Below are 27,478 nucleotides of genomic sequence, written 5' to 3'. Positions count from 1 at the left end.
TTACCTCATTTCAAATGTCGTAAGTCATACAGGGGGATGGGAAAATATTTTCTTTTCTTTTCTTTCATTCCTGGGCTTGGAATAACACTACCATTCAAGATCCAAGGTTCAATTCTTTTTCCATTTTATCCCATAATGATCCGATAGGTTTGCTTCTCTGTCCTGAGCAAGCACTACGTCACTACCTGAAGCTAATGCAACTTGTCTTACCACAGCTACAGAACCTTTTCGTTAGTGCAGGTAGACTCAAGAAGTTTTCAAGAATCCCATAGTATTTCTCGCTTCAAGAAGCAAATAGGAGATTGTATCCTCCTTCAGCTGAGGATCATGAAGAACCCACTCAAGATGTCAGAGGGACTGGTTCTACACTAGCCTTCAAGAATTTGTCAGCAAGTAAAGTGTTGAAGGCTGGAGCCTGAAAATGCCAGACAACCGTCACAGCCCATGGTAGGTGGTATAGTCGTATACCCACAAGTTCTTGAATACACACTCACTGGGACCTGCGGTAGCTGCTCAACAATTCTTGCTCTTTCATAGAAGCATCTCATCTAAGATAGCAGTCGCGATGGAAGTCTAGTATAAGAGATTAGAAGATCTGACCCTTTTTCTATTTTATTTTTGGGATGTAACGATTGCTGGATAGGACATTGATGCATTTAAGCTTCTCTACAGAGCATTTTTTTTTTTATGTAAGTAGATATAAAAGGAATTCCCTCAAACTCTTTACGAGGGGGACAATGGATACAAATATGGACAACCCCATTACTTGTAATTGATCACACTTTTCAGACATATACTTGTAGAATATGAGAGATGAACAGGAGTCAATACTTTAGCACCTTCTCAGGTCAGAATGTTCACTGGTATTTTTAACCACCAGGCTTGGTTATAGGAACTTCCTCCCTTCTTAAAATAAGTCTTGTACAGTATTAAAGGATGAAGGTTTGTACACGTGTAGGAACAAATCACAAATTTTAAAAGTAATTTGTATTCGTCTTAACTATGCAAACCTTAGTCCTTTAAGTTGTACTGTATCATCTCAAAGTGGCTACTCATTGTGGTGGCAAGCCTACCCGCCACCCACCAGTAACTATCGATGACACCTTATAATTTCAACTGCCAAGTTCCAGGTACCTTGAGAACATACTTATATTAAAGGACTTAGGTTTGTATAGTTAGGAAATATACAAATTACTTTATAAATTTGTGATTTTACACAAGGTCATATAAGAAACATTTTTTGCAAGTAGCATATCATAATGATGGAGAGAACTCACTGTATAGTCGTTGAAATCCTTTTTGCTTGATGTAAAAAAAGGCATATGGTCCTGCATTGCCATTATGTACTTTATTTGGTACTTTCATGTTTCTGAGAGTTGTTATGTAGGAAGACTACTACGGTGGTTTTATCTATTTTTATTGTTTAATTATAGAGTGATGTGTGACACCCTACCTCTAGATTTTTCTTTAAAACTTTGACACTATCATCACTTAACTCTTGATATGTGATTTAGCAAAAATAACCTCATTGTTCTTAAACATCTTTTAAGCCAAGCCTTTCATATCAACAGTTTGTAACTATTATATTACTTCCTTGCTTGACATCATCCCATTCAGTTACATCAATCACCGATTTGACAATTTCATTTATAGTGTATATTTCCTTATAGAACAATGTGGAAAAATCCTTGCCACAACCTAGAACCCCCACTTCTTTTATCTTAAGTAAGGGGGGGGGGGGGACAAAGGCTATTAAAAACTAAAGATTCACCAGCATTTTTCCAGGTACAGTACTTTTACAAGAAACCACATTGAAATTGAGTATATGCCTCTAAGCCAGTAGAGTTAAGTTTTACTTTTAAAATTTTTTTTTTCAAAGTTGTAAATTTTAATTGTATGCAAAATCTCAAACATTAAATTTTATAATTTTTTTTAGAGCAATTTCACAATTACTGTTATTAAAAACCATGGTGTTAAACTCTAATGGTCATGTACTGTATCTGTGTGTACTCTATCTGTAGTCTCTTACTGTGTTGTTTTCAACCTGTGCTATATTATATTACAAATCAATTTAGATATAACAAAGAAAAGGACTAAATCAATCATGTAAACCAATACTTTTTCTTTATCTAGTAAAGTACAATATATCAAATATGACAAGAAACATGAAACCAATATTTGATACTTGATACCATGGCATATAATTAAATGTAACAACAAACCAATTTCATTTTTCCCCTTTAATTCAAGACTTCCACAAATATGGCTTCAAATTAACAAAACATTGTCAAATATTTATTTTATACTTTTTTCCAAATTTCATTAGACCCAAAACTACCTAAATATACATACTTATCACCACATTCCTATATGAAACTAGTATCAAAATAATAATGCCCTTCTCGCAGGGAAGAGAATTTAACCAAAAAAGTTGACACCTTTACAGCATGATTAAAAAGTCTGATAAAAGTATAAATATCAGATTTAAATTTATTTTTGAGGGAATTGGTATGAATGCATTAGAAACAGGTCAAAATATAAAATATACCACTCTCATATCTTTAATACCTTTGGTCTTCCTCCCTCTCTCTCTTGCTGTTACCATAACTTTTATAACCTTGTCTCTCATCCCTATTCCCTCCATATCTTCCTCCTTCATGGTATCCAGATCTATCTTGCTGCCCATCAGATCTTCTATCTTGCTGCCCATCTGATCTTCTATCTTGCTGCCCATCTGATCTTCTGTCTTGCCAGTTATCTGATCTTCTGTCTTGCCAATTATCTGATCTTCTATCTTGCTGCCCATCTGATCTTCTGTCTTGCCAGTTACCTGATCTTCTGTCTTGCCAATTATCTGATCTTCTGTCTTGCCAGCTATCTGATCTTCTGTCTTGCCAGCCTTCTGATCTTCTCCCCTGTCCACTATCTGATCGTCTGTCTTGCCAGCTATCACGATATCCTCCACGATTTCGGTTACCTCTGAACCGACCTCCACCTCCATGTCTATTTCGATTGAACTGATTATTTGGCTGTATTGGAGGCTTAGGTGAAGGACTATTGAAGACCTGAAAGAGTTTATTTTAAATAAACATCACATTTTTTTATGTAGGTGGTAGAAAAAGTAAAAACTTACTACCGTAGGAGTGAGATGATTACCAAGATCTAATACCCCATAGTCAAAGAAAAAGGGTCCCAAAAAATCCTGGCAATTTGTGCAATTATTTATGAATGTTTAGTAGTTTAACAAAAAGAAAAAAAAATATATTTTGCTGCAAACATCTTTCAAAATATAATGGAGGGATCTAACATTTCACATTGGAGAAGGACCGAAAAGTCAGTAAACAGGGTGGCATACCACAAATAAATAACCTAAGTGAGGGTATATAATGCTTATACACTACACTGAATCTAAAACAAGTAAATTAACTAAAGAAATCCTTACTTCTGCAGGAAAAATTGGTATTCAAAAGGTATTTGTTAGAAGAGGTCCTGAATTAGTTGCATGACCTTTTGCCTTCAAGTTCTGAGATGATAAAATATGGCCAAGATCCAAGTCTAAATTTTAATAAGGTATACAAGAAACTGAACAAAATATAAATTTACATTTACTTGTGACTACAAGATTAGGAATAGTTAGTTAAAAAACAGCAGATATGAAGGCAACACAATGAGGATTTGTAGGAAGGCCAATGGAATCATGGAAACAGATCATCGATGATGTTATAGTATTATAAGATAATTTCAAGCAAATAATTATTGATAATTTAACCAGACCTAAGATGAAGTTATGATATTATAAGATACCGTACTTCCCATGTCATAAGACGCACCTTTTCTCATGAAAAATGCCCCCCAAAATCACCCTATGTCTTAACACTAAGAAAAAGTTGTATAGGGGAGTTTGACACACTTCAAACACCAAACTATTGACTTACAAGCACTTAAACTCACGAGAAATAGAATATAAACCTACAATTATCATTCATATAATATAAATTCATTCTTTTTATATTGCAATTCATTGAATGAAGTACAGTAGCAAATTATTTGTTTGTTTTGGTAATCAGCTGATGACTCGCTAACCCCCTTCCACAAGTAACCATGCCAACTAGTGGTCTCGTAGCAGGCCACACAATGACAGTTATTTATTCAGTATATATCTATTTTCTCAAATTTTGTTGATATTTTGTAATAAAGCAGTATATTGATAATGACTTTGTTGCCTGAGTTCCGAAATAATACAAACAGACAATTGCTGAATACGTCCTTGGAAAAAAAATGACAAATTCGTAGATAATTTGTATTTTTCCTAACTATACAAACCTTAGCTATTTACATGGGGTAATTACTTCGGCGTAGCTGAAATGACTAGCCATAAGAATTTTAACGAGGGTTTACTACCCCTCCGCTAGTTAGCGGGGGGGGGGGGGGTACCTTGCTACCCCTCCCCCCTCACACACACAGTGCGTGCTCCACTTTACTTAGAGGTAGGACTTATCTTGGGGGACAGGGCTGGCGGGCAAATATGTGTAAATAGCTAAGGTTTGTATAGTTAGGAAAAATACAAATTATCTACGAATTTGTCATTTGTTCCGTAACTAAAATACAAACCACGCTATTTACATGGGGTGACTTAAGTCCCTGCCATACTGCCTTTGGCTTGCCCGGGAATTCCATATTCGAGCGTTTAAGTACTCGGACAATAGGGAATCCCTGCTCCTCGCTAGCGGTTGTGAAACTGCTGCGGCCTACGTAAGGTGTGCGAAGGTGAAAAGTGACTCGTCCTAGGAAGTTGACCTGGAGTTCCTCAGATGGAAATCTAGGCTAGGACTCTCCCAATACCACCTCGTCAGGGTATGGGGACATGACAGTATTACACTTAATACTAGGATCACAAGGAAGCATGGTCTACCTGCATTGGTTTGAGGTCAGCTATGCAGAGAACCCAGGATGCTGCTTTCTCCAAGGAAGGAGAGGATGAAGAAAAGAAGGAGAGGATGAAGAAAAGAATAAGGGCCAGACAGATCTTTTCATTCATGCAGACTAACACCGGGTACCAATGCCCTCAACCTTCTGCTACTTGTCCATTAAGGAGCCTGAGGTTTAGACCAGCTGTTGTGCAGCCACCACAGGGCCGATAGAAAACGTATCGAGCCTCCTGTGGGTCACGTCTTGCAGGTAGTGGGCTGTGAAGGTGGTCTGACGCTTCAACACCCCAGCTTGCAGGACCTGCGTCACTGAATGATACTTCAAGAAGGCCAGGGACGTAGCTACGCCCCTGACATCATGCGCTCTAGGGCGATGTGACGGAGAAGGGACAGGATTCAAGGCCAGGTGTATTACCTTGCGAATCCAGGCTAAGATGGTATTCCTGGTGACCCTTCTCTTCGTTTTCCCAGTGCTCACGAACCAGGCTTGAACCTGCGGACGAACTGCAGCTGTTCTCTTAAGACACAACCTCAGACTCCTTACTGGGCAGAGTAGGAGATGGTCTGGGTCATCTGTTACAGGACGGAGACTCGAAACCTGGAAAGAGTCGAACCGTGGGTCCGGCACTCCCGGGTTCTGAGTCTTGGCAACAAACTCAGGGACGAACCTGAACGTTACCTCCCCCTATCCCCTTGAATGGGCGATGTCGTATGAGAGACCATGCGACTCGTTTGGCCGAGGCTAAGGCTAGCAGGAACACTGTCTACCCAGTAAGGTGGTGATCTGGAGCCTTACGTAGTGGTTCGTACGGAGGTCTCTTTAGAGACCTGAGGACTCGAAACATGTTCCAAGGAGGAGGTCTCACTTCCGACTGAGGGCGGGTAAGTTCATAGCTTCGTATGAGAAGAGAAAGTTCCAGCGAGGAAGAAATGTCTATCCTTTGAGCCTGAAGGCAAGACTTAAGGCTGAGAGATAGCCTTTCACTGCCGAGACTGAAAGGCACATTTCATCCCGCAAATATACAAGGAGCTCCCCTATTGCTGGAAGTGGCATCGAGTGGAGAGATACCCTTTCCACGACACCGACCACGGAAAACTCGCCACTTCGCCTGGTAGACTACTACGGATGACTTGCGCAGGTGTCCAGACATCCTATTCGCAACTTGTTGCGAAAATCCTCTCTCTTTGAGGAGATGCTGGATAGTCTTCCGGCGTGAAGTCGAAGCGAAGCTACGGCTTTGTGGAGGATGTTGGAATGTGGTTGTGTGAGTAACTCGTGACGTGGAGGGTGTTCCCTCGGAGGCTCCGTAAGGAGTTGCAGAAGGTCTGGTGAACCATCTGCGTGATGCCCTAGCAGAGCTATGGAGGTCATTGAAAGATTGACCGATACTCTGGTCTTGTAGAATACTCTCCTCATCAGCCAGAACGGGGGAAAGGCGTACACATCGATGTTGTCCCACCGTTGTTGGAAGGCATCTTACCAGAGGGCTTGGGATCCGGGACCAGGGAGCAGTACAGCGGGAGCTTGTAGTTCAGCGCTGTCGCGAACAGGTCCACAGTCGGGGAACCTCACAGTCAGGACTTTGTTGGCTACTTGAGGATTCAAAGACCACTCGGTACCCAGTATCTGTGTCGCTCTGCTCAGACTGTTGGCGAGCACATTCCTTTGCCCGGAATGAAGCGAGCTGCTAGGGTGATAGAGTGGAACTCGGACCATCTCAGTATCTCTACTGCAGGATGGGATGGCTGTTCCGAAAAAGTACCTCCCTGCCTGTTTATATAAGCCGTGACTGTGGTGTTGTCGCTCCTCACAACCACAGGGTAGACCGCCCGGCTTGATGGAACTTCTGAAGTGCCAGGAACACGGCCTTCATCTCTAGCAGGTTTATGTGAAGGTACTTTCCTGATTCTGACCACCGGCCTGAGGTCCTGTGGTTCAGAACGTGCCCCCCCCCTTTCTTTGATGTGTCCGAAAACAGCATCAAGTCTGGGGGGAGGACGAGAAGGTCCACTTCCTTTCGTAGGTTCTTGTCTGCTACCCGCCACTGGAGGTCCGTCTGTTCTTGTTGTCCCATAGGGATCAAGGTGTCCGGGGAGTCGTGTCCTTGATTCCACCGCGACCTGAGTCGCCACTGGAGAGATTTCATCCTGAGGCGACTGTTGGAAACCAGACGGGCCAGGGAGGAGAAATGGTCGAGGAGACGTAACCAGGATTGGGTTGGAAGTTCTTCCCGTGTGAGGAAAGGTCTCGCGACCTTCCTCAGCCTTGCTATCCTGTCGTCTGAAGGGAAGGCTTTGTGGAGATTGGTGTCTATGACCATGCCTAGGTATACCAGACTCTGAGAGGGCTGCAGAGAGGACTTCTCGAGGTCTACCATGATCCCTAGATCTTGGCAAAGTTCGAGAAACTTGTCTCGCTGGCGAAGAAGGGTTGCCTTCGAGTCTGCGAGGATCAGCCAGGCGTCCAGGAAACGGAGGAGACGGATGCCGATCCTGTGAGCCCATGATGAAATCAGAGTGAACGCCTTGGTGAACACTTGAGGTGCTGTGGAGAGACCGAAGCACAGCACCTTGAACTGGTATATCTTGTCTTCCAGGCAAAAATCTAAAGTACTTCCTTGACGACGGGTGGACTGGGATTTGGAAGTACGCGTCCTTCAGGTCCAGTGTACACATGAAGTCTTGTGGTCTCATTGCAAGCCTGACCGTGTCTGCCGTCTCCATACTGAACGGAGACTGTTTGACAAACCCGTTCAGTGTCGAGGGGTCGATGACTGGTCTCCAGCCTCCAGACGCCTTTTCACAGGAAGGAGTCGACTGTAGAAGCCTGGGGGACCCGTCCACGACCTCTTGGAGAGAGTCCTTCTTTAACATGGTCTGGGCTTCTGCCCGGAGGGCCTGTCCCTTTCCCGATCCCTACTCAGGGAGGAGGGAGGAGCTCGTTACCGGCACTGGATCTATTGAAGGAGGCGAGCTCAGAGAGCTGGCCCTCGGCCTTGTCTCTGGCGCTCTTCATCCCCTGAGACCAGGGCAAAGCTGCACTGGCCCTAGGGAGTTTCTGGGTGCCGTAGATTCGGTCCAGGACCGTATCCTTCCCTTCACGAGGAATCTCTGGGTCTGGGATCTCCTTGAGGTTCCTCATGAGGGTCAGGACTTACCAGAATGCATGTTCTGACTCCTGGAGCTCTCCTCCTGACGGACTGGCAGCGAGGTCTCCCGTCCCCAGAGGCTCTTCCTGGGGAGACTCGCAGACATTCTCCAAAGGTCCATTTGGTTCCTGTCGGGTCCTTGCGGAAGACTTGGGAACAGTCTTCGAATCCTCCGGTTTCCTCCTAGGAGGGATACAGGACTCCAGCAATGAAGGATGTAAGGCTTTCGCCACCTCCGTACGAGAAGACTTCTCAGGAAGAGGCGGGGTTTCCCCCATTGGTGTGATGGGGGAGAGGACTGGCTCTTCCGACTCTCCTGGGGATGGGTAATGCCCATCCGCAGGGGAGGGAGAGGAAGTCTGAGGAGGGATAAGAGCCTTACGTAAGGGCATGCGAAGAGACAGGATAGGCGTTGGAGGAGATACCACGTCAGGGATTCCTCTCTTCCTCTCCAGGGGGGGGGGAGGAAGTTGCTACTGAATTGTGACCCCAGTCAGAAAGCACAGGCTTCATCGCCTGCGAAAGTGCTCTGACAACGGTGTCAACCCAGGGCTGCTGACTGACAGTCGCGCTGTCAGATACTCCCTCTGGAGGGAAGGGGATCGTTCGATCCCTCGGAGGAGTCGACACATGAGGGTTCGCCTGTTGAGAATCTGCAATGAAAGGAGAAAAGTCCTTAGACCTGTCCGGAAACCTCCTCTCCTCCGGCGAACGCGCTGATCTGCGCTTGCGGGGAGGGGAACGCGATGATGGCCTGTCCGCCAGAATCCCTGATGTAACTCAGGCATGATTGCGTTGGCGATCGGTGCGCCGATCGCGCGAAAAGTCCTGTTCTGGGTAGCGCATGAATGAACCGTGCGTAGCAGGATATTCGCGCACGCGTACTCGCGTGAGCGTGGGCGTATCGGCGATCGCACGCGGGAAACCATCGGTGCCCGCGCGGACGATCCTCGGCGCTTCCGCGCGTATGAAGATCGTCGGCGCTAGCACGAAAGAAGATCGTCGGTGATTGCGCGCGGGGAACCATCGGTGCCTGCGCGCGGACGATCTTCGGCTAAGTAAGACGATCGTCGGCGCTTGAGCGCAAGTGGGCGATTGCGTGGGGGAAACCATCCAGCAAGCGAACGATCTTTGGCGCTTACGCGCGACAGAAAATCGTCGGCGCTTGCGCGCGACAGAAGATCGTCGGCGCTTGCGCGCGACAGAAGATCGTCGGCGCTTGCCCACGCGTGGACGATTTTCGGCTATGTAAGACGATCGTCGGCGCTTGCGCGCATAAGAAGATCATTGGCGATCGCATGCGCGCGGACGATCTTCGGCGCACCAGAAGATTGTCGGCGCGCGTGCGCTTTGATGTTAATCGGTGCCCGCGCGCGGACGATCTTTGGCGCTTACACGCATATGAAGATCGTCGGCGCTTGCGCGCCTAGTGCACATCAGAAAAGTAAGTAAAAGACAAAACATTAATGGCCGTCAAGCGAGGATGGGAGCAGAGACATCCGCTCGCCATCCGAGCCAAAAGTAAAGTGGAGCACGCACTGTGTGTGAGGGGGGAGGGGTAGCAAGGGCCCCCCCCCTAAAACCCTCGTTAAAATTCTTATGGATCGTCATTTCAGCTATGCCAAAGTAATTACCCCATGTAAATAGCGTGGTTTGTATTTCAGTTACGGAACAAACTTCTGTTAGTTGAGTGCAGTATTACCAAGCTAGCAGAAAAGTAACTAGACCCAGAATCACATAAACAGTAGCGAAAGTATTCCACCTAAAAGAATTCATAGATTTTTATAATCAATAACTAAATTTTATGTGAATATTTATAGGGTATATGAGGAATTTTGGAACTATTACTAGAATTTTACATCTTTACCATACCAAAAATTTATAAAAAAAACCTTTGGCAACGCTGCTTTCATGTAAACAACACTTGAAACACCAAACACTGTGACTAACCCTGTAGTTGTGGTGGAAACTACAACTGGTTTAGTTGATTCTTATAAGAATATGTAATAGAATTGGGATAATCGGCATATAGCTAATAAATATTAACTTGAACATTTCATAATACACCCAATGTAAGAAAAGTTACTGTGCCAGACAATAAACACGCTAGAGTCGCTGACCATGGATTTCTGCTAAGAAGTTTTTAAAATCCTAATTTTTTTTTTTTTTATAAAACTGCCTTTCTAATTTAAGGGTGCGTCTTACCATTTGTAGCGTCTTATCACACTGGAAATACGGTAATTTCAAGCATATAATTATTGATAATTTAACCAGACCAAATATTATATCTGTAATTCTCAAAAGGCTAGACCTAAATGTTTGTTCCGAATGAATATAGTAAATCTTATGAGAAGTTCAATAAATTGCATTTGGATATAGTAATGAAAATGGCATAGATTCTAAAAAATATTCTTGCTAGGATGGTTCCCAAACTTGATTACATGTGTTTAATTTTTAATGTGATTTAAATTCTGAGAGTTGGTTATTCATCAAATACCCTAGATATATAGGAATGTGACCAATTCAAAGACAGGATATTACAAGAACTGTACTACAATATGATGTTAGTTTTAGAAGGAAGAGCACCACAATCCAACGAAGTTAAGTTTATTTAATTTTTCATCATATTTATTATTCTACAATGTATGTGATTTACTGATGATGATGGGGTTACAAGATGGTAAAAAAAAAAAGAACCAAAAAGAAAAGGTGTATCTGGTATAACCATAATAGTTTCGAGTTTTGGCTGCTTTTTCAGTGTCTTCATGTCCCTTAATGGTACATATATCAGACTCGACATGCGGTATTTTATATTTTAAGATGGGTTCATGTAATTTGTGAAGGAAAATTTAATCTGTAGGACAAAGGGATTTTTAAAACAATTTTGAAGGGCTTCTGAAGTACAGTACCTCTAACCACTGCAATTTTATTCCTACATATATACAAACTTTTCTTCCTTTAAAATACGGAATGTCTTCAGTGAAGCTGGTATATTCATTAAAATTGTTGATGGGGTAGATAACAAGTGGAGTGTGTAGAAGAATAGCCTGACACACCTGCCTGTCAGACTCTCCACTTTTGTCTTTGGAAGCAGAGAGTTTGGAAGTCCTGTTGCATCATATCAAGACTGTTTAATCTTTTTCTTATACTTTTTTTTTCTTTCTTTGCTTGAATGATTGATATCTGCTTTGTGTCAATAGAACTAAACAGCATGGCAAGTGTATAACTGGACACTGAAATCTATACCATTATGGGTGACACAATAGATAAAAAAAAGATAGAACTTTTGGAATTTCAGTCAAGGAGCTTTACTCAAACTACTACTTAGTTAATGTCTGAAAAAAATGTAACCATCAATGACAGCAAAATGGCTGGTAATTAACATAAAAACTTCCAAGTTCTAAAGCAGTACCTTCATGAATTCTGCATCATCTTCTGTGTATCGTCCTTCAGCTGCAGTTTCTAATTCAGCTAAAAATTCCTCATTCAATTTGACCGTCCCATTTTCTTGCAAATCTGCAGCCATGATAAATCTATATTCTAAGCGTTTTTGGCAGTGTTATAACGAGAGATTCTGAAACTGAAAAGATTAAACACTTATGAATATAAATATCTGTATAAGTAAACACAAACAAAACTAACTATACTCCAAGAATATTTGTAGAAGTAGTGCTGCTTCTGTACATAGTTTAGAAAATTATCAAGTCAAACTCTATCATAATATGACATTCAAAGATAATTTGTATTTTTCCTAACCATACAAACCTTAGCTATTTACATTGGGTTTACCTTTTAGCGCAGCTGAAATGGCGAGCCATTAGAATTTAACGAGGGTGTATTACCCCCCGCGCTAGTTAGCGGGGGGGGTAGGGAAGTGGTAGCTAGCTACCCCTCACACACAGATGAATGCTCACTTTCACTTAGAGGTAGGACTTGTCTTGGGGGACAGGGCTGGCGGGCAAATGTGTGTAAATAGCTAAGGTTTGTATGGTTAGGAAAAATACAAATTATCTTCGAGTTTGTCATTTGTTCCGTAACCGAAATACAAACCACGCTATTTACATTGGGTGACTTACCCATTAGGTAGGGTGGAAAGTCCCCAGCCATACTGGCTTTGGCTTTACCCGGGGACTCAGAATCCGAGTGAGTCGCACTCGAGAAAAGGAGTCCCTGCACCTCACAAGTTCCTTGCTCCGCAAGGAACCGTGTGGCCTACATAAGCTTGTGTGTGAAGGAAGAAGTGTGACCCGTCCTAGGCAGTTGACCTGGAGTTCCAGAAGGAACTCTGGGTTAGGACGTTCCCAATACCACCTCGTCAGGGTATGGGGGACGCGACAGTATTGACTCAATACTCGGAACACAAGGAAGCATGGTTTACCTGCAGAGGTTCGAGGTCCACAGCAACAGCAGCAGAAGAATCCTCCGAAGAGGAGTCTCTATGAGTGTACTCTCTCGCGAACGAAAGAGAAACACTTCGTAGAAGAGACTGGTCAGCCAGTGACCTAAAAGGAGCAATCCTCCGAAGAGGAGCTCCTGCAGTTGCCCAGCCCCTTGAGCGAAACTGCAGGTGTGACCGCTCAGCACCAAGAGCATAGTCGCACGAAAAAAAGGCAAGAGAAGAACCCCCCAAAAGGGGAAAAACTCAAGCCTGGACAGGAAAAACTTCCCTCGGAAGGAAAGTTACCCGCCCAAGGAGGCAAGCCTCCTGAAAGTTCTAAAGTGAACTAGAGAGCTGTCCGTCGTCACGGGAGTACTTCCAGTAGAAGGAGACACGCCCCTGACGAAAATACAAGGGGGGAGGCAGCAACAGCCGAATCCCCAGGCCTCAACAAGACAGCTCACACCGTTGCCATATTACAGAAACGAACTAGATCGGTAACTGTAAAAAAATAAAACAAAAATCATTAGTACACATTCATTCCCCCGGGAAGGCTCCGAAGAGGAATCCCGAGGGAAAGGAAACAAGAATTACACAACAGGCACGTGCCCTCACAACCACTTACACTCACGGAAGGAGAGCTGTAACCAAAACAGAATTATAACAATTATAATTATGTAACTATGTAATTTAGAAATGAATGAACACTAAAGAAAGAACGAAAACCCCGAAAGGAATCGTTCTACAAGCTGAAAAAAAAAAAATAACTACAATTAGATTCATAAACTAATTGAGACAAACGTACGGCGTAGCAACCCCCCCCCCCCCCCCACACACGGAAAGGAAGCTACAAAGGCGTAGTAACACGTAGTAAAAGGGTGAACGACCTCAAGAGAGAGAGAGAGAGAAAGACCGAAGTCAAACTCGATCGCCACCCATAAAATACGCCATGGTGGCCAAACTGCCGAGGACACCACGTAGATATCGTACACTACACACACAAATCTGAAAAGGAAACTTACTGATTTCTATACTCAAATATATATATACAAACATGAAAACATGTTTACATATATATTGAGTAAAAGAAAAGTAAGCGATCAAGTAAAGACAAAACAAACAATGGCTGCCAAGAGAGGACAAAGACAGAGACGTCTGTCACAGTCCAAGCCAAAAGTGAAAGTGAGCATTCATCTGTGTGTGAGGGGGGGGAGGGGTAGCTAGCTACCACTCCCCTACCCCCCCCCCCCCTAACTAGCGCGGGGGTAATACACCCTCGTTAAATTCTAATGGCTCGCCATTTCAGCTGCGCTAAAAGGTAAACCCAATGTAAATAGCGTGGTTTGTATTTCGGTTACGGAACAAACCAAAAGCAAAGTGAAGGATAAAAATGCAATGCAATACAGTACTGTTCTAGAACTTAGGCTTGATATAGTCTTAATATGGCCTACATAAAATCTTCAATATATGGATGTGTTGCACTTTATATATCATAAAACTATGAAGAGAATAAGAAGAAGTTTTGGGAAGAAGTGAAGAAGAGAAGGAAGGCTGGTTCAAGAATTGAAGAAACAGTGAAAGATGGAAATGGAAGGTTGTTAAAAGGAGAGGAGGCAAGGAAAAGGTGGGCGGAGTATCTTGAAAGTACTGAATGTTGAGGATAATAGGGAGGCAGATATAATTTCTGTTGCAGGTGTTGAGGTGCCGGTGATGGGAGATGAGAATGAGAGAGAGATTACAAGAGAGGAAGTGAGGAGAGCACTAGATGAAACGAGAGTAGGAAAAGCATCTGGTATGGATGATGTGAGAGCCGAGATGTTGAAGGAAGGGGGTGTGACTGTACTTGAATGGTTGGTGAGATTGTTTAATATGTGTTTTGTGTTGTCAATGGTACCAGTAGATTGTGTTTGTGCGTAAGGGTAAGGGAGATGTGCATGAGTGTTGTAATTCAATGGGTATTAGTTTGTTGAGTGTACATGGAAAAGTGCATGGCAGAGTACTGATTAATAGGATTAAGGATAAAAGAGAGAATGCAATCTTAGAAGTACAGGGTGGTTTTAAAAGAGGTAGGGGTTGTATGAATCAGATTTTTACAGCTAGGCAGATATGCAAGAAATATTTAGCAAAAGGTAAGGAGGTGTATGTTGCGTTTATGGATCTGGAGAAAGTGTATGATAGAGTTGATAGGGAAGCAATGTGGAATGTGATGAGGTTATATGGAGTTGGTGGAAGGTTGTTGCAAGCAGTGAAAAGTTTCTACAAAGGTAGTAAAGCATGTGTTAGGATAGGAAATGAAGTGAGTGATTGGTTTCCGGTGAGAGTGGGACTGAGACAAGGATGTGTGATGTCACCGTGGTTGTTTAACTTGTATGTTGATGGAGTGGTGAGAGAGGTGAATGCTCGAGTGCTTGGACGAGGATTGAAACTGGTAGAGGAGAATGACCATGAATGGGAGGTAAATCAGTTGTTGTTAGCGGATGATACTGTACTGGTTGCAGACGTGGAAGAGAAGCTTGGCAGATTAGTGACAGAATTTGGAAGGGTGTGTGAGAGAAGGAAGTTGAGAGTTAATGTGGGTAAGAGTAAGGTTATGAGATGTACGAGAAGGGAAGGTGCTGCGAGGTTGAATGTCATGTTGAATGGAGAGTTACTTGAGGAGGTGGATCAGTTTAAGTACTTGGGTCTTTTGTTGCAGCAAATGATGGAGTGGAAGCAGATGTACGTCAGAGAGTGAATGAAGGATGCAAAGTGTTGGGGCAGTTAAGGGAGTAGTAAAAAATAGAGGATTGGGCATGAATGTAAAGAGAGTTCTGTATGAGAAAGTGAATGTACCAACTGTGATGTATGGATCGGAGTTGTGGGGAATGAAAGTGACGGAGAGACAGAAATTGAATGTTTGAGATGAAGTGTCTAAGGAGTATAGCTGGTGTATCTCGAATAGATAGGGTTAGGAACGAAGTAGTGAGGGTGAGAACGGGTGTAAGAAATGAGTTAGCAGCTAGAGTGGATATGAATGTGTTGAGGTGGTTTGGCCATGTTGAGAGAATGGAAAATGGCTGTCTGCTAAAGAAGGTGATGAATGCAAGAGTTGATGGGAGAAGTACAAGAGGAAGGCCAAGGTTTGGGTGGATGGATAGAGTGAAGGAAGCTCTGGGTGATAGGAGGATAGATGTGAGAGAGGCAAGAGAGCATGCTAGAAATAGGAATGAATGGCGAGCGATTGTGACGCAGTTCCGGTAGGCCCTGCTGCTTCCTCCGGGGGTAGCAGCAGTAGGGGATTCAGCATTATGAAGCTTTATCTATGGTGGATAATTTAGGAGGGTGGGCTGTGCCACTCTAGCAGTACCAGCCGAACTCGGCTGAGTCCCTTGTCAGGCTGGGAGGACCGTAGAGAGATGTCCCCTTTTTGTTTCATTTGTTTGATGTCAGCTACCCCCCAAAATTGGGGGAAGTGCCTTGGTGTATGTATGTAAAACTAATAATTTTAAAAATTTTATCCTGTGCATAGCTTTCATTTCCAAAGCATGTGCAATATGTTCTAAATACAGTTCAAAAGATAACCAATTAATAGTAACAATAAAATTTGGGAAAATCAACTTTCCTCCCCGCAGAGAAAAACATACGAGGGATTTTTGCCCCTCAAATAAAAATGAAATTTACCGATACTCAAATACTTACATAGGGCAGATAACTGATGGAGAAAGCCACCATGAAGGAAATTTTCAAAATACAATTAATATTATTAATTCTTACCTAGGTAATCTAGCTAGCCCTCAATCCCAATAACATGCCCAAATTTTTATCACATTGGCAATTCGTGATACCTCTTATTCTACACCACCATTGGTAATACTGATGGCTGAGCCAAGAGATCATTACCTCTGTCTCCATTTGAGAAATACCAGATGAAGGGAAGGATGGGTAGGACTAGCTACATTATTCAGCGAAGTGTTATTATTAACTTTATTTTGAAAATTCCATATAGATAAACATTACCTTAGGGTAATTTATCAAGCATAATTACTCACATTGACAAGAAGGGAACTGGTAGAATTTCCTTTTTTTAAATTATCAGAATAGGTAACAAACAATGATTAAATAAAGCAAGAAAACACTAAACTTAAACCCAAACAATTCTTTTACGATTCACAGCAGACTGCAACTGGAAAGGACAAGGGAGAATTGAAAGCCAGTCCAGACAGTAATCGGCCGCATAACCATTTGAGAGGTAAAGGACCTCTCCAAGGTAAGGAGTAGTATGTCCCTCCCTGGAGCATTGTTCCAACTACAAAAGAAAGGCATCGAGATCATAAGGATTACTCATCACCAAAAGGAGGCCAGATAAGACAATATCCTCGGAGACATGCCAAACAACAACCAAAGGTGAAAGAGTCTCCTCTGGCGAACGTAGGAGCCTATATCCCACCAGACCACCTCTCCCCTGAGCAAGAACGAGACCACGAGACAGGCAACATAAAAAACACTGGTGAAGACAACTAGAGCTGAACAAGTTTTCACAAAGAACCTGAGGAGGCAAAAGACTTAGAAGAGACTCCAAGTAATATTGGCTCAATTAAGAAACAAATATCTTTTTCATAATTTCCACCGAAAACTAGACTACTAAGTCAAAACCCAATCTTGAGCCTGGCTTCATGAGAAGGTATCTGTAGCAACATCCAAACCAGAAAAAAAAAATAAAAAGGAGCCTTAGGGAGTTGTTAGGAGAACCGCCCACCCCTTACTTTCTAGTACTCAGCGACCAAGAGGAGGGAGCACGAAACAGAAAGCTAGAATTAGAACGGTCGTCAGAATAGACCTGCTACTAAATCCTCAAAGGCGTTGAATTACAAGGCATAACTGGCGACTCCATCTTCTGGAAAGTGCCAAACTGTCTCATTGGTTCAGTGTTAGGCGATATTGGGGGTTATTAAAATACAGCCCACAGTTGCCAATAACGACCTGCAGACTACTGTACTTGTCGCCTCACTGTAGAATGCGCTGTAGCCAAAATGAAAGGGGACAGATAGTAGGAGACTCATTTCCATGGAATGAGTGCCTAGACTGACCAAATCTATCGGTGTTAGGCAACTTTGGGGTGATGACAAACGTCAGCCAAGGTAGCCAACACTGACCGAAAACAACTTGCCACCTATATCCTGGAAGCGCCATCACCAAGTAACATCCAGGCACTGGCCGGGGCCAACGCGCTGTCTGGTCAGTCTGCTGGTGTTGTGTTATACGACATCGGAGGTATAGGCAATGCAACTCAACGTTCCTACACCAAACATCAGCATTACTTATTGTCACTTTGTTTCATGTGAATATCTGATGACGAGAAACCCAATAGTGACTGGTGAAAAAGTTGCCCACGGAGTTGGTTATAAGTCAGACACTCAACTTCTGGAGGATCCAAATAACAAGACTTGAATATATACCTAACTTAAACTATCCCGTCACCCAAACAAGCCATATCTAACCCTATTATCCAAACACCAAGTACAACATCCTAAGCATAACTAGATAAATAATAACAAAAAAAGTAAATATGATGGAATTATAAGGCAATAATAGTCTCTGGCCTGACAACCTGTCCTTTCATAACCAAGGGACCCAAGGAATTACGGTTTCCAAACCACTGAGAAACACCTCTTAAATAAAAAGATAAAAATAGAATTTGACTGCAACATAGCCGTTTCCAAGACCTTGGCAACAGGGAAATTTTTTTAATGGCAACTGATCTGGTCACGGATTTGATAGTGAGGGCTCTAGAGGCCTGGTATTCATGGACCCCAAGGTCCCCAGTCCTGACTATTACGTCTCTCAGAAAAAAAGGATAGCACATCCTTAGATAATAGTTTTGAGGGTCCCTGAGAAGCAAAAATAATTGGCAAGGGTGACTAGGAACATCGGCTACCCTAAGCAAGGTAGTTACCTACAAAGTCCTAAACACAAAACAACACAGAGCTATGAAAAACACGTCTGAACCTTCGCTGGTGCTAAGGAGGAATGAGGGAGGGAGCATGGGGAGGGGTAAGGGTGAGGGAAGGATAGTCGTAGTAGAAGGCAGCAGTCGGGTGTAGATCGGCACAACGTAGTTCCGGGAGATGTTGAAGGAGAGGTCTAACTGGTGAGGGACCTATGGTCGTGGTTCTAACACGCCCCAGTTACTATACCGACACTAATATTAGAGTGAGCGGGAGGGGTTTATTCCTGGCATTCCATGCATCTTTTTTTCTCTGGTATATTTAGCAATATTTATGCCTTAGAAATGGTGCTATAAGGAGCATTTCACGGAGCGACACAGGTTCCTCACCCAGAAATAGATTTTTCCTTCGTCAAAATCCCTTTAATGAAAAAGACCTGGGAAGAGGGTGCTACATCATCTCCGCCTTGGCAAAAACTCTTGAAGATACGATATCAAATCTTCCCTGAATTGGCAACCTGGAAGGAAACAGCTAGAAGCTCCCTCACTTTCATGGCCATAGCTAAGGAGACTAAAAAGAGGGTGTTGGACAAGATAGCTCTGTCTCCAAAGGTTTGAATGAAGCAACCTCACAGCCAAAAAAACACTGTTAACGCCCCATAATGGGAGGACAACTGTGTTCTCGGACGGGTAATAGAGAAAGATCAAACAGGGTCTCTAAGAATGTAAGAAGTGGATATCTCAGCAAGTCTCGCCTTGAACACATATGATAGCATAGATCGGCAACCCTTGATGCAAGGGAGAGACAAACTTCTATCCCTGAAGATAGACCAAAGAGTTGCAACATTTTAGGCAGAGGTCTTAAGAAGAATACTGCAGAAAAGTACAGTACAAAGAATAATTTCAACACCTAAATGAAAAATGAGGAATTTTATGGAATACTATCTATCTATCTATCTATCTATATACCAAGGCACTTCCCCCAATTTTGGGGGGTAGCCGACACCAACAATGAAACAAAACAAAAAGGGGACCTCTACTCTCTATGTTCCTTCAGCCTAATCAGGGACTCAACCGAGTTCAGCTGGTACTGCTAGGGTGCCACAGCCCAACCTCCCACATTTCCACCACAGATGAAGCTTCATATTGCTGACTCCCCTACTGCTGCTACCTCCGCGGTCATCTAAGGCCCCGGAGGAAGCAGCAGGGCCTACTGGAACTGCGTCACAATCGCTCGCCATTCATTCCTATTTCTAGCACGCTCTCTTGCCTCTCTCACATCTATCCTCCTATCACCCAGAGCTTTCTTCACACCATCCATCCACCCAAACCTCGGCCTTCCTCTTGTACTTCTCCCCTCAACTCTTGCATTCATCACCTTCTTTAGCAGACAACCATTTTCCATTCTCTCAACATGGCCAAACCACCTCAACACATTCATATCCACTCTAGCCGCTAACTCATTTCTTACAACCCGTTCTCTCTCTCACCACTTCGTTCCTAACCCTATCTACTCGAGATACACCAGCCATACTTCTCAGACACTTCATCTCAAACACATTCAATTTCTGTCTCTCCATCACTTTCATTCCCCACGACTCCGATCCATACATCACAGTTGGTACAATCACTTTCTCATATAGAACTCTCTTTACATTCATGCCCAACCCTCTATTTTTTACTACTCCCTTAACTGCCCCCAAAACTTTGCAACCTTCATTCACTCTCTGACGTACATCTGCTTCCACTCCACCATTTGCTGCAACAACAGACCCCAAGTACTTAAACTGATCCACCTCCTCAAGTAACTCTCCATTCAACATGACATTCAACCTTGCACCACCTTCCCTTCTCGTACATCTCATAACCTTACTCTTACCCACATTAACTCTCAACTTCCTTCTCTCACACACCCTTCCAAATTCTGTCACTAGTCGGTCAAGCTTCTCTTCTGTGTCTGCTACCAGTACAGTATCATCCGCAAACAGCAACTGATTTACCTCCCATTCATGGTCATTCTCGCCTACCAGTTTTAATCCTCGTCCAAGCACTCGAGCATTCACCTCTCTCACCACTCCATCAACATACAAGTTAAACAACCACGGCGACATCACACATCCCTGTCTCAGCCCCACTCTCACCGGAAACCAATCACTCACTTCATTTCCTATTCTAACACATGCTTTACTACCTTTGTATAAACTTTTCACTGCTTGCAACAACCTTCCACCAACTCCATATAACCTCATCACATCCCACATTGCTTCCCTATCAACTCTATCATATGCTTTCTCCAGATCCATAAACGCAACATACACCTCCTTACCTTTTGCTAAATATTTCTCGCATATCTGCCTAACTGTAAAAATCTGATTCATACAACCCCTACCTCTTCTAAAACCACCCTGTACTTCCAAGATTGCATTCTCTGTTTTATCCTTAATCCTATTAATCAGTACTCTACCATACACTTTTCCAACTACACTCAACAAACTAATACCTCTTGAATTACAACACTCATGCACATCTCCCTTACCCTTATATAGTGGTACAATACATGCACAAACCCAATCTACTGGTACCATTGACAACACAAAACACATATTAAACAATCTCACCAACCATTCAAGTACAGTCACACCCCCTTCCTTCAACATCTCAGCTTTCACACCGTCCATACCAGATGCTTTTCCTACTCTCGTTTCATCTAGTGCTCTCCTCACTTCCTCTATTGTTATCTCTCTCTCATTCTCATCTCCCATCACTGGCACCTCAACACCTGGAACAGCAGTTATATTTGCCTCCCTATTATCCTCAACATTCAGCAAACTTTCAAAATATTCCGCCCACCTTTTCCTTGCCTCCTCTCCTTTTAACAACCTTCCATTTCCATCTTTCACTGTCTCTTCAATTCTTGCGCCAGCCTTCCTTACTCTCTTCACTTCTTTCCAAAACTTCTTCTTATTCTCTTCATATGACTGACCCAATCCCTGACCCCACCTCAGGTCAGCTGCCCTCTTTGCCTCACGTACCTTGCGCTTTACTTCCACCTTTTTCTCTCTATATTTTTCATACTTCTCTATACTATTACTCTGCAGCCATTCTTCAAAAGCCCTCTTCTTCTCTTCCACTTTCACCTTCACTCCTTCATTCCACCATTCACTGCCCTTCCTCATGCTGCCTCCAACAACCTTCTTGCCACATACATCACTTGCAATCCCAACAAAATTTTCTTTTACTAACTTCCATTCCTCCTCTAAATTACCAGTTTCTCTTACTCCCACCTCATCATATGCCATTTTCAACCTTTCCTGATATTTACTTCTTACCCCCGGTTTTATTAGCTCTTCAATCCTCACTACCTCCCTTTTACATCCACCTACTCTATTCCCCCACTCTTTTGCTACAACTAATTTTCCTTCCACCAAAAAATGATCAGACATACCGTTAGCCATACCCCTAAACACGTGCACGTCTTTCAATCTTCCAAACATTCTTCTAGTTACCAACACATAATCCATTAATGCCCTTTCTACTACTCTTCCATTTGCCACTCTTACCCATGTATACTTATTCTTATCTTTCTTTTTAAAGAAGCTAGCACCTATTACCATCTCTTGTTCAACACACATGTCTACCAGTCTCTCACCACTCTCATTTTCACCTGGTACGCCATACTTACCAATGACACCTTCTACCTCTCCAGCGCCCACTCTAGCATTTAAGTCACCCATAACAACTACATAATTCCTTCTACCCAGTCCTTCTACACACCTAGTTAAATCATTCCAGAACTCATTCCGATTCTGGAATACTAGGATAGGAATATAAGAAGACTTGGATTGGATCCATCTGAATAGCAGAATATGTTCTTGAGAGTATGCTTTGAGAATTTTAATACTGTACTTTTTTCTTGTATGGGTAATTAGCCTGGATGTTTAAATGTTTAGAAGACATGTGCTGATAGTTAGAAAAAGCAAGGACTATTGTATGAACACTTGATATCAAAAGGATAAATATCAAACAATCAGAACAATCAATCATTGACCTGAAATTGGAAATTTAAAGGAGTGCTTTATAAAGGCTATAGTACTTACAATCTTCAGATATGAGGTTGTCGACTATCAAACCATAGAATCCCTCTCCGGAAGGTTTCAAGGTTACAGATCCACTTTGAATCTTTTCTGTTGGCTCAAAAACCCTGAAAATATAAAATTTTCAATTAATTTATTTTTTTCTGCTACCGCATCCATTTCATCAATATTACATTTCTAAAAGTTTTTCTGACTATGAATCTCAAAAAAGGCAATTGGTATGTTTATATCATTAAGGTAATCAAGAAAACATTTACTTTCACTTATAGATATCACTGATTGCATTTAGGATTAAGTAATGCATTGAGTAAATTGACATGTAAAAAGGACCTCACTTTCTATCTGAAAATATCACAAAGGGTTTAGTTTAATGTTTCAACTGGTAAAATCTGCTTATTTTAGCACTTACATATTAAATTTTGTAATGCTAATAGGTGTAACATCTAGAAAGAGTAAGTTTACCAACATAACCAGTCATGTAGCAACAAAACAGCTTTTCAATTAAACTTTTGTCCCTGTTCTTCGAGCTAACATCAGCATTATTATTAAATGTCTTAATCCTTTTAGGACATTTTCATTTGTGTATTGCTGAGGCACTCTAGATGGAAGATCTTGCCAACCCAACATAGCATGTCCCAAAAGGAAGCTTCTTCTAGTAAAGGAGAATCCAAGTAATCTTTTTTTACATGTTCAAGGTATAGAGACAAAGATCAGGTGGTTTATTCTCCAAGGCTGCAAGAGCCAAACCAATCTCAGCTGACAATGACTACCTCCTATTCATACTATAAGTAGTTGTCCTTACTGTACAATAAAATTCTAAAGAAGTGGTGAAACCAGCAAGAATCTTCTTGGCCATCGAATTTTATTAGATTTCAGGTGGGCTAGTTGATGGCTTCCCCTTAGCAGGTGACATGTGGTGAGGTAAAGTTGCAAAACTAAATTTGAAAAATAGGCACTCCTTTAAGGAAACAGGAGGTCAACAACTACTGAACGACTTTTTGCATAATATCTCTGAAGTTGCACAATGTAACAGACTTTTGTCATTGTCCCTGGCACAAGATCTGGAAAGGTCCTTGTATACTGAAGAATGGCTCTTTCCTTCATAGCTGTCTGTATTATTGCAATTACTCTCTTGACCACAGGAGCAGTTGCAGCTATAATCAGGTACAGGTAGATGATGACTTGGAGTAGTGACAGTCATGGTCTCAAGTGTTAGGAAGAATCATGGTTGGTGGAAGTATGTACGTGATTGAGAACTCCAAGTGAACTGAGGATGGACTTCAGCTCGTACTGTGACCACAGTTGAGATGTCAAGAGAGGGTGATTATTATCTACTAGTGCCAAGAAGCAAAATTTCCAAAGGATGCTGAAGCAGCATCAGCAGAAGAGCAAACATATACAATTCAATATCTTGAGCGAAGGAATAATGTTTGCAGGAAGAGTAATTAGTGTAGGAGGAGGCAAAGCAAAACCATAAAATTCACCAGTCTTAACTATGCTTTTATACATAGTATCATTCAGCCTTGTATATGTATATATGTTTACTATTCATAGAAACATCTGCGGGCCATGCCAAAGATGAAGAGGTAGTTGAATTAGAAGGTTGATTACCAGGCACGGTGGAAGTTGAATATATTGTACAAGTAAAGGAGCAAATAGCAATGTGGAGGCAGGTGTGTAGTCATACTAGAAATAGGTCAGTCAGTGGACAAGGCAGGGGAGTAGTCAGACTGGAAGCAGGTTAGTTAGCAGGCAGTGAATGTGAAGAACAGACAAAATAACAGTATCATGTTGAGGAGAAAGTGAAGACCTAGTGGTGAATTTGATGACTGGAGCTTCTTCAACACAAATACAACAGCAATGGCAAAACCTTTGCCAACTTGGAGACCAGAGTCAGAAGTAGAAGGCATATCATCAGCAGCAATCTCGTGTATTTTCTTCTGTGAGTAACAATTCCCAAATTAGGTGACTTCTCCGGTAAGGAGTGATTAACAGACCTTGCCACAACATATTCTATAGAGGAGGAAAGGGCTCTGGTCAAGAGAAGGCAAATGCATGGTAAGCCTTGCCTGAAAGATCTTAATTCTTAACAAATTCTATAAGTAATTTGTGTTTTTCGTAGCTGTGCAAACCAGGGTCCTTTTAAATAAGGAATAACTTCAACAGAACTAGAATAGCTGTTGAATTCCTTAATGAGGAAGTTAACGACAGGCGAGTAGCTCTTCACTTTTGACCTTGAACGCGGGACTAAGAGGGTTGGTTGAGGTGGAATCTTATAAAGGCAAACCTTTTATCATTTAAAATAAGGACACTCACTTATTGGAAGGTGGAGTTAACCCTAGAAATGAAATGATTGGTTCTTCAACTTCCCTGGAATGTCAGTTTTCCTGGCACCAAACATGAGCAAGGGAGAAGACTCCATGGAAAACACAAATCAAATTCCATTGCTAGGTATGTACAACAATTCGTGCAAAAAAGTAGCTAGTGCATAACACAATCAAAATCCAAACAATAATAATAAATACAAAAATACTTACAAGAACTAACACAATGGATACACTTTATTACCAGAAATAAAAATTAAGCTGCAGTACTTAGACTCAATTATGCAGAATATTAATACTTGGCAGAAATGGCCCCGCCAACTACATTTTCTATATGCCTAGCTTGGTACAAATATCACTTTACAATATCACTCTGACAAAAAAAATCATGTTGAAATTAACTAAACACAGCAAAGATGAAAATCTTTAAATCTGCAGGTGATGAAACAGTCCACTATTTCTAAGAATAAGTAGCTGACTAGGTTGGTGATCTAAAAGATGATATTTGCTCTATTACTGAAAATACTAATATTTGAAAAAAGAAAGATGATGGGCAAAACAAAGCATAAAACATTATTTGCAAACACTAGAAGAGCTATTTCTGTGAAAGTAAATACTTGGAGAAGAGCTTAAGATCTTTTTAGTGTTGTAGACTCACAAAGTTAAATTATTGGGTGAGACATAACTAATGCTGGGATCACACATTCACGTATGTTGCTCCCGTTTACTCCTAGAAGACAAAATTGCCCTTTTCTGTTCTGTCAGGTAGAGTAAAGGCTGTGTGCGTTAGACGTACATCTGACGGGAACAATTGCAACGCCAGTCATTTGTACGCACGTTTGTGTTTGTGTGACATTGTGTGACTTAAGAATTGGTATTGTCACTGTAGTCGAACATTGGGGCCACCCCGTCATGCCCAACACAGTTAAACATACAGTATGTGCTGTTTTTAATTGTTATAGTAATAGAAAGAAATTATAATTTACGTTTAAATATCTGGTCTCAATTCACAAGCTATAATGATTATTGTAAATAATTTTGGCTAAATAAGTTAACTGAAACACAATCTCTCTCTCTCTCTCTCTCTCTCTCTCTCTCTCTCTCTCTCTCTCTCTCTCTCTCTCTCTCTCTCTCTCTCTCTCTCTCTCTCTCTCTCTCTCTCTCTTTTCACACCAGCAAGTCTCAAACCATTAAATGCCTATAGTGAGGTAGAAGAAAAGGGTTGAAATACTGTATAATCTGTCTATGCTGTCAATGACTTGGGTATTCTGATTACGTACTTTGTCAAAGAATCACAGAATTCATAGAATTATTTGATAACCACTCCCTCTTTTAGAGATATGCTAATCCATTCATTATTAGCCAAAGTAAAAGAATCATCCGCCATGAAGGGCAGGAAAGCCAATCTGTATGAAATAATACCATCTACTGTAATTACACAGGAGATGGCAACTCTTAACCACAGGCTAGTGTTTAGCCCAACCTTAATTTTGATTTGTACAAACTCATGTGTATTGACTTATCCGGAAATATACTAGAGGTATTCATTTCATAAGTTTGTATTATTACTTGCATCATGTATTTACTTTTTTTACTTATTTATATGTTATTTCATTCAGGCATTTTAAGTATCATTACCTCTAATATGATATTTACTAGTTTTTGTAATATATTTGAAATGTTTACAGTAATTTCGTGTGGTGTTGTTATTACTTTCATTGGGTATAATATTTACCGGTACTTTAATGCCTTAAGATGATAATACATATAGTAGCACAGACAACACATACAAAAACCAAGTCGCTATGGGAAAATACACAATATTGTGCCCAAAGTATACATCATACAAAAATTAGATGCTTGGTCACTGAACTAGTGAACTGAATTATCTCGCGGCTCTTTAAATACCACATGGTCAAAAGTTTCCAATATTTTCCACTAGGAGGTCAATCAGAAATGTTGTCAGATATACCCGGTCGACCTTACCAATTAAAGATTTACCCACCATAAATATACCATGTTTATGTCCAACCTACAAGCTATATACATCTCATCTACATGCTATTTTCAGCAGACAGTCAAACCCACCAAATCTGTACACTCCCTCATTTACGGGCTTGAGCCTCGACCATGATTTGCATCCAATCGGATACCGGAGGGTACGTGTGCCACCCAAAAAAATGTAGCGCCACACGCCAGACATACCAACACCCTCGGTTTTACTTCGCAAGCCCTAAAGTTTGATGTATTTGGTTGCCAACTACCATTAAATCCTCTTACAGGAGAAAACAGGAGCAAGATACGTGAATGTGTTATCCCAGCATAAGGAATAAAAGATTAGTGTGGAGAGGCTTCCTTCTTATGTTGGTCATACAAAAGACTGAGGAACCTAAGAACATTAGAAAAAGAACCAAATACATTAAAGTACTGTACAGGCCTATTTTTGATTAATGGGGTCATGATGAAACAAATATACACATAATGTTGTTGCTTAAGTAATCAGAAAATCTAACTACAATTGAATTAAACAAGTTACTTCTAAAGAAAATAAAATAACTACTAAGGCAAAATAAAAATAAATCAATCAAATCACTAACATATAACTTACCAGCCAAGTTGAGCGTTGCAACGTGGGCATATGCAGACTTTCCAAGAATATCCAGGAAACCAGGTATGCTCACT

General features: G+C 41.8%; 1 protein-coding gene across 1 annotated transcript in view; it reads right to left on the bottom strand.

Moving 5' to 3' along the window:
• Window positions 1–2,110: 2,110 nt before the first annotated feature.
• The window catches only part of LOC137627644 (uncharacterized), a 598,615-nt gene continuing 573,247 nt past the window's right edge, over window positions 2,111–27,478 (bottom strand). The window contains exons 4-6 of the mRNA XM_068358784.1: window positions 22,476–22,579; window positions 11,490–11,657; window positions 2,111–3,065 (exon numbers count right to left, since the gene is read on the bottom strand). Coding sequence (XP_068214885.1) covers window positions 11,611–11,657; window positions 22,476–22,579 — 151 coding nt within the window. The 3' untranslated portion in view covers window positions 2,111–3,065; window positions 11,490–11,610. The remainder of the gene's footprint in view (window positions 3,066–11,489; window positions 11,658–22,475; window positions 22,580–27,478) is intronic.

Source organism: Palaemon carinicauda, chromosome 35, assembly GCF_036898095.1.
Source record: "Palaemon carinicauda isolate YSFRI2023 chromosome 35, ASM3689809v2, whole genome shotgun sequence".
Lineage (NCBI taxonomy): Eukaryota > Metazoa > Arthropoda > Malacostraca > Decapoda > Palaemonidae > Palaemon > Palaemon carinicauda.
Note: the sequence above shows the minus strand (reverse complement) of the source record. Positions and strands in the feature narration are given on the sequence as shown.